The following is a 13,268-nucleotide window of genomic DNA, read 5'->3' as shown; positions in this document are numbered from 1 at the left end:
AACAGCCAACAGCGAACGAACAAACATCCCGGAGCGCCAAGGGCGTCCTCCCGTCCTCCCAGCTTCTCTTTTTTTTTTTTTGTGGCAGTGACTACAACTGCTTTGCACTCCCGTACCTTCAGCCGGGCAGGCTGCTACAGGCTGCCAGCATCAACCCCTGAAGACAGAGACTACCTCAGGGACGCGAGCGCTGCTGCGGTTCTCCCTGGCATCAAAGAAATTGGCCACTAAAAACGTAACAAAAAGCTTTAATGTCTTACAGTAAACCAATAATTGCACAGTATAAATAATTAACACGGACAAGTTCAAATAAATAACACATGGTTCAACACGCATCTCTGTTCAAAAGCAAACGATGACCTCAGGGAACGGGGTTTGTCTCGTCTTGACCGGGTGCTCCACGACCCAAATCATTGTCGAAACCATAGCAGGAGCCATCGCTCAGGTATGAGCTTTGATCGTCACAGTCTGGACCGCAGCGGCCAGAGGCGGCTGGGTAAACAGTGAGCGAGGAGGCAGCAGGGACAGCTCATCGCCTTGCAGCCTGGCTGCTGGCAGAGACAGACCCCCCTCCAGCTCACAGCCCTTCCCGGTGAGGTTTGCTTCCCAGCCAGCCACTTCTCATCTGCCATGCATTTAAGACATTTTACTTAATAAATAATGCCTTATCTCACACTCCCAATCAGCCCTGTATTTGCTTGCGAATCCTCACGGTAGTAGGTAGATAAGCATCGCCCCCCACTTCACAGGTAGGTGTGAAACAAACCCAAAACCAGAAACAAAGTTCCCCGCTGAAGCTGCATGACACGACACGGCCAGGGCTAGGACAAAACTGCAGGATAGCTGGAGGTCCAGCCCCACATTTACTTCATTCTGGCTCATTTTTAATGACTAACACTGCCCTATATCTTACAGGCCTCCATGCAAGTCCCCAGTTAACGCCTAAAACAGATTCACTAATGCCAGCTGGGTCAGAGGAGCTGCGGCTGGGAGAGGCACAGCCGACAGGGACACATCCAGCACTGGCTGGGCACCCGTCGCACTCAAACAAGGAAGGGAGCGTGGCAATGGGGAATCTCTCGTCGGGCAGACCCAGGCTCTCCAGACAGCGCCTGGCCAGCCCCCGGTGCTCGCCGTCCAGCTTAGCGCCGGGGTCCAGAGCCCCCTTCGCGTAAACGGCTCTGTGCGGAGCACTTGCGGAGGTCAAAGCGGACGCAGTCAGTGCTGCTCCCGCCCGGGCGTTACTCGACAGGCTTCACTTTTGCAACGAACAAGGCAGTGGCTTTCTTCAGGAACTCCTCCCGGCTCATGGAGGTGCCAAGCTTCCTCTCCTGCAGCGCCCGGTCCATGGCCAGGGCCAGGCCGTCCGGCCCCAGCTTGGAGCCCGCCTCCAGGTAGCGGCTGGGGAGAGAGAAGTGGCCGGCGCCCAGCGCGTCCTCCAGCGCCCGCAGCACAGCCTGGCAGACCCTCCCATCGGCAGTGCCGGAGCCGCCGTCCAGGACACCGAAGAGCGCGTCTGCCTTGGCGGCGAACTCCAGCAGCACGAAGCAGGTGAGGACGCCGTAGCGGAAGACGTCGAAAGGCACGGCCTCGTGGTCGCGGCAGCGCACCCGCCCCAGCAGCGCCGCCGCTGCCTCCGCCGGCGCTCCCCCGTGCTGGCAGATGCGCCGCAGCAGCTCGCTGTACAGCCGCCCGTCCACGCCCGCCTTCCGCCGCCGGCCGCCGGCGCCCAGCACCTCGTAGGCCGCGCCGGCGTTGCTGTCGAAGGCCGTCCTGTCGCGACACGGCACAGACACAGACACGCTGCCTCACCCCAGCCCGCCCCGAACTACAGCTCCCAGCGTGCCCCGGGCGCCCGGCCGCCGGCGCGGAATGGCCGCGGCCGCGGGGCACGCCGGGAGCCATAGTCCGCCGCCCGCCCCCCGCCGCCGCCGCCCGCACCTGTGGGAGTGGTGAGCCAGGCGCACGTACCACAGCGCCCGGGCCAGGCGCTGCGGCGGCCCCGGGAGCTCCGCGGCGGCCTCGCCCGCCGCGCCGGGGCTGCCCAGCACCAGCCGCTCGAAGTAGTCGGCCAGGAAGGAGACGGGCTCCTCGGGCCGCGCCTCCAGCACCTTCAGCAGCGCCTCCCGCACCATGGCGGTGACGCCGGCCCGCAGCAGGAACTCCGCCTCGCTCCCCAGCCCGCCGGCTGCCGCGCCAGCCTGCTCCGCTAGCCCGCTGCCCGCCGTCGGGGCCGGGGCGACGGCCGCCCGCCGCTTCTCGTACGCCGCCATCTTGGCTGCGGGCGGCGAAGGCCGGTTCCGGCCATCTTGGGCGGCCGTTCCGGGAAGTTCCCGCGCCGCCATCTTGCACACTGGCAGCCAATCGGTGGGCGGGAAGGCAGGCGAAGCGCGCCGCCATTGGGTGAGGCGGCGGGCCGCCATCTTGTGTGTAGGTGGGCAAAGGAGCCGCGCCCGGCCGCCATGGCTACTCCGGGCAGGTGCCCCGCCCTTAGCAACCGCGCGCGCGGCGGTCGCTGCGGACGCTGCCCGGGGCCGCCGAGGGCCCGGGGCCGCCCCCGCCCCCAGAGCGGCGCTGGCTCGGGCTCCCACAGAAACAGCCCTTACGGGCGCGCCCCGCCGCCCGCGCCCGCGGGACGCCCCCCCCGGGCTGCTTCTGACCCCTCTGTCGTGACAGACGACCGGTCGTCGCTCTCCCGCCCACCCGCGTGGGTGCCGGCAGCCCTCGAAGGCCGGACCCCGCCCTGGCGCTCGGCACCGGCCCGACACGGTCCAGCCCCGGCAGCGTCGCCGCCCGCCCGTCACCGCGGCCATCTCCCCTCCAGCCCTCCCCTCTCCCGGACCCCGCAGGCAGCCCCGAGGCTCCGCTCCCCTCCCGCAGGCCTCTGGCGGGAGTCCCTCGGAGCAGCACCGGCAGCCGAGCAGTTCCCCGAGCTCGGGGGCCCGCGAGGGGCCCGGCCTCTCCCCTCACCAGCCCCTCAGCGTCCCGGGCAGCAGCAGCCGCAGGCACGGATGAAGCTTTCAAAAGCAGCAGCGGCTCGGAGGTGTCGGCGCCCCGGAGCGCTTGTCCTGGGGCGGGGGCTGCTCTTCTCTGGGGTCTCACAGCAGCATCCCGCACCCCAGCAGCTCCGCCGGGCTCCATCGGCTGCTCATCGTCCCAGGGGCCGGGCAAGGCCACCAGCAGAAAGGGTGACAGCAGGGACTGGTTTGGAGGGCTGTGGGCATCTGTAGGCAGCTCGCACTCCTAGGACAGCTTGTACTGAGATCTGAATCGTTTCCACTTGCAATGAGACATGATGCCAGTCACGATCAGTCCCAACAGCGAGATCGTGGTCCCCACGGCAATGGCAGGGCCCATGCTGAACGGATCTGCAAAGACAGGAGAAGGACATATAATTGCAGGCAGACTCTGCCCACATCAGCAAATACCCAGGGGTGAGCATGACACCCCCAGCACCGAACGTGGCACTAACACGACTCGCTGCAGCCCAAGCCGAAGGGTGGGGGGGTACAGGAGAAGGGGGCTGCAGACCACCACTCACCATCCAAAACCATCAGCTGCAGGCTGACCGCCTGGGAGCGGTGGCCGAGCAGGATGCACTGGTAGTGGCCCTGGTGCTGGGGCTCGGCGCGGTCCAGGCGCAGCGTGGAGCCACTGCCCGCTGCCTCCTCCCGGTACTGCGAGAGGTTCACGGGGGTCCGCAACCAGCGGACAGTGGCGTTCCCAGCGCACCGCGCGTGGCACTCGATGCTCAGGGCCCTGCCCCGCATCCCATTGGGAGGCAGCGACCAGATCCGCAGGCTGCAGGTGGGCACCGTCCCCGTGGACAGCCCTGTCCCCTTCTCCGCCAGGGGAGAGCCCCAGCTGATGCTGCCCGCAGCCGTCCCCGGCGCCTCAGCTGGGGGACTTGCTGTGCCGAAGCCAGGGAACGTGGTGGTGGCCGGACGCACCGTGGTACTGCCTGCAATGAGGTCGCCAGGAGCAGGGTGCTCTGTGGAGGGGGGTTCGGTGGCAGCAGCCGGCTCCAGGATGGTCTCAGAGTCAGGCTCCCACAGTCGGGTGGTCAGGGCTGTGGTGGGATCATCTGTGGGGATGCTTGGCGCTGGGGACAGCGCTGTGGTGGTCACAGGCCCGGCTGTGCTGGGGCTCCTCGTCGAGGTGGCCATGGCCACCGGCTGCTCTGTCACGGCTGTGAAGACAGCAGGTCACGGGTGGCCTTACCACGGCTCAGAGCTGGGATGGGGCCTCTCTGGCACGCGTTATCCCCATGGGGTGACAACCCCCTCCACCTGCACCACCCCATGGCCCCATCCTCCTCCACCCCACAAACGCGGCCAGCCCTGAGCAGGGAGAGGCAGCGAGCAGAAGCAAATGGGCACCGCCAGCATGGCAGCACGGCCAGGGACAGGGATGGCACAGGAGATTTGCAGAGCGGTGCAGAAATGGGGGCTGCTCCCATTCCAGCAAAGCCATTTCAAGCAGCGCAGGGCAATGGGGGCAGCGGACGGGGCAGCGTGCAAACCCGCGTCCCTAGCTCCCACCCCGGCACTCACCCCCAGCGCTCACGGTCACAGATGCCACCTGGGTGAAGGTCTCCTGTCCGACGCTCAGCGTCACCTCGCACCTGAACTCCATCCCTTCTTCCACCTCCTTCCCAGCCACCGACAGTGTGGACACAATGTCAAACAGCTCCTCGTCGGTCTCTGTGACATCGAAGTCTTCCTCCTCCAGCACTTGGTCCCCCCAGTACCACTTCACCACCAGCCCCATGAGTGGGTACACTCGCTGGGCCGAGCAGTGCAGGCTGGCGGGCTGCCCCGGCTCCAGGTCGCGGGGGGTCGCCTCCAGCTGCAGCGTGTCCGGGAGGGCTGAGAGAGGAATCGCAGTGTCGAGTGGTGATTTTTGGCACTGCTGCCCAGGAGGAAGCGGGCTGCCTCCGGGGATGCAGGACTTTGCCAGGGAGGTGGTGAGGGATGGGCTGGGGGATGCTTACCATAGACCTTCAGGTTGACGCTGTCCTGGTAGTGCTGCCCGTGGCAGGTCCCCTGGCAGATCTTGGTGCCCGCCGTGGCGACCACGGCACTGCTGACGTGCAGGATACTGTGGGTGGGGAAGGAGGTGATGCTCCCCAGGTTGGTGTCCAGCCCCTTCCACTGCACCGCGCCCCCCGTGCAGGCCAGGGAGCAGTTCAGCTGCACCGAGCCCCCGTACCGCACCACTGGCTCCTGCGGCATCACCACCAGCTTGTTAGCGGGTCGCCCTGGGCAGAGGAAGGAGGAAACCGTGGGGTTTAGGGAAGAGGACAATCACCAGAACCCAGTTGTTTACAACGCAAACGGGGAGCTGGTTCCCCCTTTGCTGAGAAGTGGACGGTCACACTCGGACGTTGCAAAAGCTCCTTCCCCATCACCGCGGGGGGGGCACTGCTCATTAGCAACAGCTCATTAAGGGCGGCCGAGGCTTCCCCCGCACTGCTGCTGTCCCGGGGCAGCCGCTCGCAGCCACCCGGCACCAGGAGTGCGTGGAGCTGATGTGCCTGTGGCAATGGCCAGCCCGGGTCTGCCCCGTTGCTGGCATTGCTGCTTCATCCGTCTCTGTTTACCACCAAAGTTTTCCAGCCGTTTCTTGGGGAAATGAGCCCAAACGCCCCTTCCCCCCAGTTCTCATCCTTCACCAGCATCGCTGCTCTTTTGGCAGCGGGAGAGTGAGCCCAGGCCAGGCGCACGCTGTCGCTTGCACGGCGGCGCGCTCCGTGGCCCTGAGCGCCGGGCTGCAGCGCCAGGACGAGGAGCGCTGTAGCAGCAACGCATGTGGGACACGGCGGCCATCGGGGCTCAACGGTGGGGAGACCCTGGGGCCGCGTTGGCCCGCGGTGCCATGTTGCAAAGCAAAGAGAGCAGCAGGCAGGGCCGGGCAGCACGGTGGGTTAAAGGATCGGGACGGCTCTTGGCCCCCGCAGCACTCACCACTGCAGCCCCACAGCAAGCCGAGGAGGAGGAGGAGAGGAGCCAGCTCCATCGTCCGCAGAGCCAACAGCAGGGCAGGACAGCAGCAAGGGATGGTTTTCCTTCCTTCCCTCCTTCCAGAGAGCAAACGCCGCTGGTGGGGGCTGTCTCCTTCTAGCCACCAGCCCGTCCTCAGCCCTTCTTAAGCTTTGCAGGAACCGCCCCCGTGAGCAGCAGCCCCGGGGCCTCTGTGACTTTCCAGCCCAAAGGGTATTTCCAGAGGGAGGTTTCTGATTTTCTTCCAAGTTCAGTCTTGCGCAACATGCAGCTCTGCAGCCAAGGGCCATGCCGGCAGCCCCAAACCCGGGAGAGCCCTTGTTCCAAAGGGTCCCCACGTGGCTGCAGGGGCCCCCATCGCCCCCACTGGGCAGCCCTGCGCAGGCGCCTGCACCCCAAGACGCGGCCGAGATCCCGTCCCTTCCCCAGTTCTCCCCAGGCTCCACCGTTCTCCCACAGAGCCCCTGGCAAACCAGCCATTTTCATGCCCTGAGCACCAAGAGCTGAAATGAACCACCGTGGGGATGGCTGCGGATGCCTGTCTGTTGGAGGGGCTGTCTCAGACCCCAGCCCCAAAAGCAGAGCCAGGGCCCACGTTTAACATCACCGGCAAGCACTGCTGCCTGCGGCCAGCACGCAGGGTGGAGGGAGGGTGGCCTGGGGCTACAGCGTCTGCCCAGGGCACATCCCACCGGGATGCCTGCGGGAGCACGGCCTTAGGAGCGGGCAGCCCCCTCGCAGCCCGGGCAGCGGCACGCAGGCACGTGGGAGCAGCCCAGCCCCGAGCCCCGACTGCCCCGACACGCGGGGTTTGGGAAGGCGCATCCCCAGGGCAGGGGGAGGAGGTGTCCAGCCCCAGGCTTGGGTGCTGCTCAGGCTGCAAACACCATTTATTCCCAGAACAGGGTGTTTTCAAGGATGAAAGCAGGTGTTCCTGGGAGGGTCGGTTTTATGGTATAGAAGGAGAAAGTGCTACCACGTGGAAGACGTTGATTACCCCGCATTATCTAGCCCCAAGGCCCTGGCACAGCCTCAGCGCCTGTCCTCTGTCTCATGGCAGGTCTGGCATCACTTCCTCGCTCCTACCCAGCTCCCTGGGAAGAGTTTCTGCCCCATCCCATCCCGCCGAGCTGCGGCTGGGGCCAGGGAAGGTGCCGAAGGGCCGAGGGACGGGACGTGCCCAGCCTTCCTCCCCCTGTCACAGAAGGTGGAAAGTCAGCGCAGGACCCAGCCCTTTCCCATCTGGGAACCCCCCAGAGAGGCAGCTCCGGGCACTGGGCGCGTCGCGCATCCTTTCGGGAGGCCAGGCAATTAATCCTTTGATGGTCCAGGAGGCCTCTGAGCAAGGGAAGTGCTCTGTAAACAGCTGCCATCAAATATGCACATTCAGCCAAAGCTGGGTGATTAATGGCTCTGGGGTTTTTGTTCCTTCCATCCTGTGTTAACAGAGCCGCTTCCCGGAGTTTCCAGCGACCGCCAGAGCCCCTGGCCCAGCTCTGGTGGGGGACAAATGGTGGCCAGGGCTGCTCCCCACACTGGCCAGGCTCTTCCCAGCAGCGAGCCCAGGATGCCCGAAGACAGGAGGATGCCAGGGTTTCACCTCCCGGTCCTGCAGCCCGCATCCGTGGCGCCTGCTCGGATGCAGGAGGCCGCCCTGCCGGTCCCTGCGTGGGCGATGGGCGAGCCCTGGGAGGGAACGGCCGGGGCTGCGCAGGCTGCACACCCGCAGCGGTGTGCAGAGAGGTTAAGCACCAAGCAATGAGTTACTTCATTAGGGGAAGGATTGCTCCGTAATGTCACCAAGTAAGAGCTTAAAGAAGGGAAAGACCATCCTCACAGACCATGCTCACTGCTACAGGATTTTGGGGCAGGAGGGGCAAAACACAGACAGTTAAAAAAATAAATTATCCAAGCCCAGGAAGCCGCCCTTGGCTGGGGTCTGGTGCAGTTTTCAGCTAGGGCTCCTGCAATGATGGACCAACACCAACAGGTCCCGGGGGATCAGTCCCGGCCTTTCAGTGCCCACCGGCTGCACCGGCTGCCAGGCCCAGGTCTGTCAGGGACCAGACTGACATTCCCGCGAGAGGCAGCTCTCCACGAGCCCTCAGCATCACACCCCAAGCCCCCAGCTGCCCCTCAAAATGGTGCTTCAGGTGAGAAAACAAAACCCCCATAAATCAGTGTCCGAACCAGAGTTGAGCACTTATGGAGCAGGCCTTTCTTTTAAAAAGAAGCTTTCCCAGACCTGTCATCAGGAGATTAATAGCTACCAGAAAGTCCAGCGCCTCGTGATGCACTTCCTCCGGTTCGGGGCTTGCAGAGCACTTGACGCCGCAAGCGCCTGGGAGCTGCCCACCACGCAGGTGGATGGGCAACACGGCTCGCAGAGGAAATCGGACTTATGGAAACCTGATAAAACTTCCAACGCCACGAGGCCCAGCTCTAACGGCACCGTTATTGAGCCAGGGAGAGGCCAGGGGACTCATCCGAGCTCAGAATAACGTGGCAGTGGGCCCCCAAGGCAGCTCTTCCAGGTCTGACCCCACGCTCCCCCTCGCCCCACCTGCAGCAACCCACCGCAGCTCCCATTCCACCATCCGCTCGGGGGCTTCGCTTTAATAGACTCAGAGGATCTTCCCTCCATCCCGGAGGCGCGCACAGGCAGCTCCCCCTGCCTCGAGCACGGCAAAGAAAGATCAACAGGTTGCAGACACAGGGCAGAAAGAGCAAGCTTAGGCACCAGGACAGTTTTCCACTCAACAGGAAACCTTTTGGGTCAGAGCGAAGGGAACGATGGTTTTTGAGAAACAGAAGCCTGAACATTTTTCCTGGAAGCGGATCGTGCTTCCTCCTGAGGGGCAGGGGCCGGGGGCTCTCGCCAGGCAGCGCTCAGTCCAGAGGCATTTCTCAGGAAACAAAACAGTTCAGCGAGGAGAGACAAACCGCAGTGGGACGAGCACTGGCCCCTGGCACAGGATACCCCTGCGCCGCCGCCGGCAGCGCCGGAGCCCCTCGGGCTGGGGCGTAGCCCCGGGCTGTCATCACATCTGACATCCATCATATCAGAAATGACAGGGCTGGAGTAGGTGCTAATGAGGACGACTGGAACAAGATTAAGGTTTTCTGCGTGGTGCAAAACACGGGAATCCCACCCGGGGGAGGCTCGTCCTGCAGACCGGCTCTGCCCCTCACCTGGTGGCACGACCACGGCGTCCCCATCGCAGCGATGTCGGGCTACACACACCGCCCGAATGACCACTGCATCGAGGAGAGGACGGCCAACGACACGCTGTACTGAAATACCTTCCCCTTTTTCTCCAGTGATGCAAACTGGGACAAGCTGATGGTTCCTTTCTCAAATACAGCTGAAAAAAATAAAACTAAGCTCAAGTTCAGAGGAAATAAATACAAAAGGCAAGCTATTGTATAATAGACGGCTTGTGGTTCCAGCTCATTACAGGATATCAGCCATCAAACACCAGGTCCCATCCAAGAGCTGACTTGGATGTGTTTATAATTCTTGGGATTATGTTGTTCACTTAGTACCATCCTCAAACACCAAAATAAGTGTTTAAGTGAGTAAGATAAGATCTAAATTAAGCCTGTCTGGAAATGAAGACAATAGTCTGGGATGCTAAAACCAGCCCTGGGAGGAGGCTCCTGCGGGGCCGGCGCTGGTGCGGGGAGCCAGGAGCCAGGGACCTGGCGCGAGGACCCGCTCCGTGGGCTCGGGCTGGGGGCAGGCAGCCCTGTCCCAGCTTACACAAACCTGCCGGCAAGTCTTCACCTGCTGAAGGCGACAGCTACGGCACTGCCCCACCACGCGCAGCAGACCGCTCACTCCTCCAGAGCCTTTGGCTGCTCCCTGCGTGGCCCGATATTGTACATATTGCCCCGCACAAACTGCCCGAAAACAGCCTCCTCTTGCGCAAGCGCTCGGCCCCCATCCAGGGCGAGCAGCAGGTTTGGGGCTCAGAACGCTTTGTGCCCAAGCACCAGAGAGGCTCGAGCTGTTGAGGTACTGCTATTTTAATACTCCCGTGGAAACCTGGATAGCTACTTTAGGATCGAGGGTGAACATGAATTGGTTCCAAGTACTTTTTGCTCTAGAATACTCTAGTTTTAAGGAATTGGTAGAAATAGCTCAACGACTTGTGCCCATTAGAGACAGGAGGTCGATGCACAAGGCCTGGTGCGTGGTCTCTTGTAACCGTCTCCGAGGGTGGAGAGGCGCCGGGCAGCAGCACGGGGCCAGCTGGGAAAGCTGTAACGCAGGGGGAGAGAAGGATGCGGACAGAGAACTTCAACACAACAGGAAAGCAGCAGTTTAATAAATAATCCATCGGAGGGAGAGATTAGCCAGTTCTAAACACAACCTGAACTGAAATACATTTCATCGTTAGCTTAAAAAAGAGAGATACAGAAACACACGCAATAGTAAACTTTGAGAGCAGAGGTACTGCCATTCTTCAGTGAGCGTGGGCTTGCCGCATGCCCACGCTTTTTAAAGATGTTAGCAGCCATTCAAGTGCAGAGAAAAGAATAAAAACCAGTGAAGTAAAAAGTTATATTTTGCAAAAGTAATGGCAAAAGAGAAAGCAATGGTTTAACGCAGGTTTTTTGATGCAACGAGGTCAGTTTAAACTCACTTGAACTGCTGCCATTAATACTGGAACTGCAGAAGAAGGGCAATTAAGCCAATTTTTGCCTTGTGTTTGGAGCATTGCTGTTACTGACCTGAATTTTAAGTCACTGCAGACAAATTGTGGGAATGGTGATGTTAAACAGCCAGGCTCAGGCACTACACAGCAGATCAAGGGGATTTTAAGAAAAGGCTGTTTTAGAAAAGTTGTGTTTTCATATAAAGTAACAAAAATTGGCAAAACTAGCTGAATGCTCCGTACAGATTTTCCAGTTTCCACATGGGACGCTGAAGAATTACCACCCCTTCAGAATGAGACATTCTTCATTCAGGTCTGGTAATTTCAGCTCCGTCACCGCCCGGCCCCAGTCCTCCTCTGTCACTTGAAGGCAGGCAGTGGGGGGGTCACATCCCTGCGCTGACGGGGAGGGGAGTTACCTGGGGCCGAGGCCCCGCCGAGCCAGGCAAAAGGACCTCCAAAGCCGTGGAAAGGAATCCCTGCCTGCTCCCAGCGCCAGGAACAAGCGACACCTCTGGGGCAGGCGAGCAACCTGGAGCAGGTCCACGCACCGCGGGTGCCCGGGCTCGGGGCTACGCCACGTCCCAGGGCCAGCCCCTGCGCCGGCGAGAGGCCCCTGCACCAGCACGGCGAGGGACCGATGTACAAGTCCCCTTCATGCTGATAACGGCGTTGGCAGCGTACACTCTGCCGGCGCAGCCGCCCAACGCTGCACCCCCAGCAGCCGAAGAAACCCCTGCCGTGGTAGAGCCTTCCGAAGAGCCAGGCTGCAGCCCGCCGACGTGGCAGTAACCTGCGGCAGCGCCTGGCCCCGAGCTCAGGGTCTGAAGTGACCAAAACGCTCCAGGTCCACTACTCATGAACCGCGGGATGTCGGCATCGCTGGAAGCGCGGGTACCGCGTTGTGACGGGTGGGGACTGAGGAGGGAAGCTCGCCCGGTTCTGCTGTCTGAAGGGAAGGAGAGGCTGAGACGCTGCAGGCGGCAGCAGCGGTGGTGAGAGGGAACAGGACTAGAAACACATTGGTTTCAATAAACTATTCAATAAAGGAAAGGACTTTTAAAAATATATCTCTATATACTTCAGGTCATATAAATTACGTTTGTCTTTTTGTACCGTCCCGCTATATTCTACCCGTGAAGCTCCGAGTGCCTCAGTGTGAACGAGGTAACGATTCGGTGTTTCATTTCACTTCATTTGCGTGTGAGGGACAAACCTACTTCAGTTAATTTTAATAGTGTAAATAAATGCATCACCAGACGTACTTGGTAACGCTCCAGACTAAAAAAGGCATTTTTGTAAGCAATACAGAGTTGGGACTGCTGCCTGGAAGTTTAAGTGACTGGATTTCTTTCAGGAAAGAAGTTTGCTGTGCATGCGCGGTACAGACCATCCCAGTAACGTCTGGGAATTTGGAGCATCACCACAATGAGCCTGGGAAAACCAGAGTCACCACAGGTCACTGAGGCTTTCTGCTAGCTCTGCTCTCCAGTCCTGCAGTTAGATCCACATCAGCAAACCCCAGTGTCCGAGGCGGCCACCCTCTGCACGGACAATAATCTACTCTTACAGTTCTGATCACGGGATCTGGGTACCAGGCTGGATTAATGCAAAACAAACTATGAATTATTTCACTTAAATGTCCACCTCCAGTAACTAACTGGCCCAGAAAATTGGTAAACAGACATTTAATTATTAGTTCAGCCCAGTCTAGGCAGGCAGTGGTTCCAAGCTGTTAATATCTGACAGGCGTTTGAGACCTACACAAAATTGCAGCTCTTGGTCTGTCCAAAGCCGACGTTACCCAGCCCTCACGCTGACAAGCGCACAGAAGGGGTCAGACGCTGCAAGCACCCTGGAGCTCACGTCCCCGCGTGCCCCCGGAGCGGGGCGAGCCATACTGCCAGGGCAGAGCGGGGCACGGGCAGCGCTCTCCCCTGCTTGTGCCGGCGGTGGGTCAGGGACCCAGCTCTCCGGTGTCGTCCAGCTGGTGTTTTCCATTAAACCCAGAGGGATATGGCATTTGCAGGCACTGCTGCGCAGGCACAGCATCAGCCGCGATTACCCGTTTGCAAAGACCCAAGACATTAAGTAATAGTGCTCCCTCCCTTTTGGCCTTTCTCCCCTAAGTTACTGTCCCAAACCTACAGAGAAGGGATCCCAGCCAGAGAACGACAGCCGTTGCACATACCCCCCGCTGAGACAGGACTATTTTTGGCCACTGTCTCCTCAATTCCCTTAACTCATTTCTTAAGTGTTCCCAGTTTGGTCCTTACTTCCCCAGTGACTGCTCAATGCCGTTATTTCTGATCTTACTCCAATGAGAACAGTTGTTTCCTGCCCTCTGCCATCTCTCTATGCAGCTATAAACAACCAAGCGTTCCCTCTAAGTTTGTCTCGGCTTCTTTTGCAACATTCAAGTTCAAGTTATCTGCTGCTCTTTCTAAACAGAGCTGAACCCTGCAACAGAGGTTGCAATTTCATTTTTCAACAAAATGAAAGCCTTCGGAGCAGGCTCAGAAATGCTACATGGAATCCAAACCTGTAAGTTCAAATCAATTGCAATCATCACCATCAGGATCTTTTGGACTGAGAAAAAACAAGC

General features: G+C 60.4%; 2 protein-coding genes across 2 annotated transcripts; both read right to left on the bottom strand.

Annotated features, from left to right (window-relative positions):
- Window positions 1-232: 232 nt before the first annotated feature.
- TPGS1 (tubulin polyglutamylase complex subunit 1) lies at window positions 233-2,813 on the bottom strand. The gene is made up of 2 exons (XM_087769179.1): window positions 1,942-2,813; window positions 233-1,773 (listed from the first exon to the last, which is right to left on the bottom strand). Exons 1-2 carry the CDS (start codon window positions 2,811-2,813, stop codon window positions 1,242-1,244), a joined length of 1,404 nt encoding a protein of 467 aa, XP_087625305.1. The 3' UTR covers window positions 233-1,241.
- A 420-nt stretch (window positions 2,814-3,233) lies between these two features.
- On the bottom strand, window positions 3,234-6,351 carry MADCAM1 (mucosal vascular addressin cell adhesion molecule 1). Its single transcript, XM_087769178.1, has 5 exons — window positions 5,967-6,351; window positions 4,994-5,260; window positions 4,554-4,868; window positions 3,542-4,189; window positions 3,234-3,368 (listed from the first exon to the last, which is right to left on the bottom strand). Exons 1-5 carry the CDS (start codon window positions 6,016-6,018, stop codon window positions 3,244-3,246), a joined length of 1,407 nt encoding a protein of 468 aa, XP_087625304.1. The 5' UTR covers window positions 6,019-6,351; the 3' UTR covers window positions 3,234-3,243.
- Window positions 6,352-13,268: the final 6,917 nt, after the last annotated feature.

The sequence above is a fragment of the Nipponia nippon genome, unplaced genomic scaffold, assembly GCF_047370975.1.
Source record: "Nipponia nippon isolate SJK-2023a ecotype South Korea unplaced genomic scaffold, ASM4737097v1 scaffold_31, whole genome shotgun sequence".
NCBI classification, from domain to species: domain Eukaryota; kingdom Metazoa; phylum Chordata; class Aves; order Pelecaniformes; family Threskiornithidae; genus Nipponia; species Nipponia nippon.
Note: the sequence above shows the minus strand (reverse complement) of the source record. Positions and strands in the feature narration are given on the sequence as shown.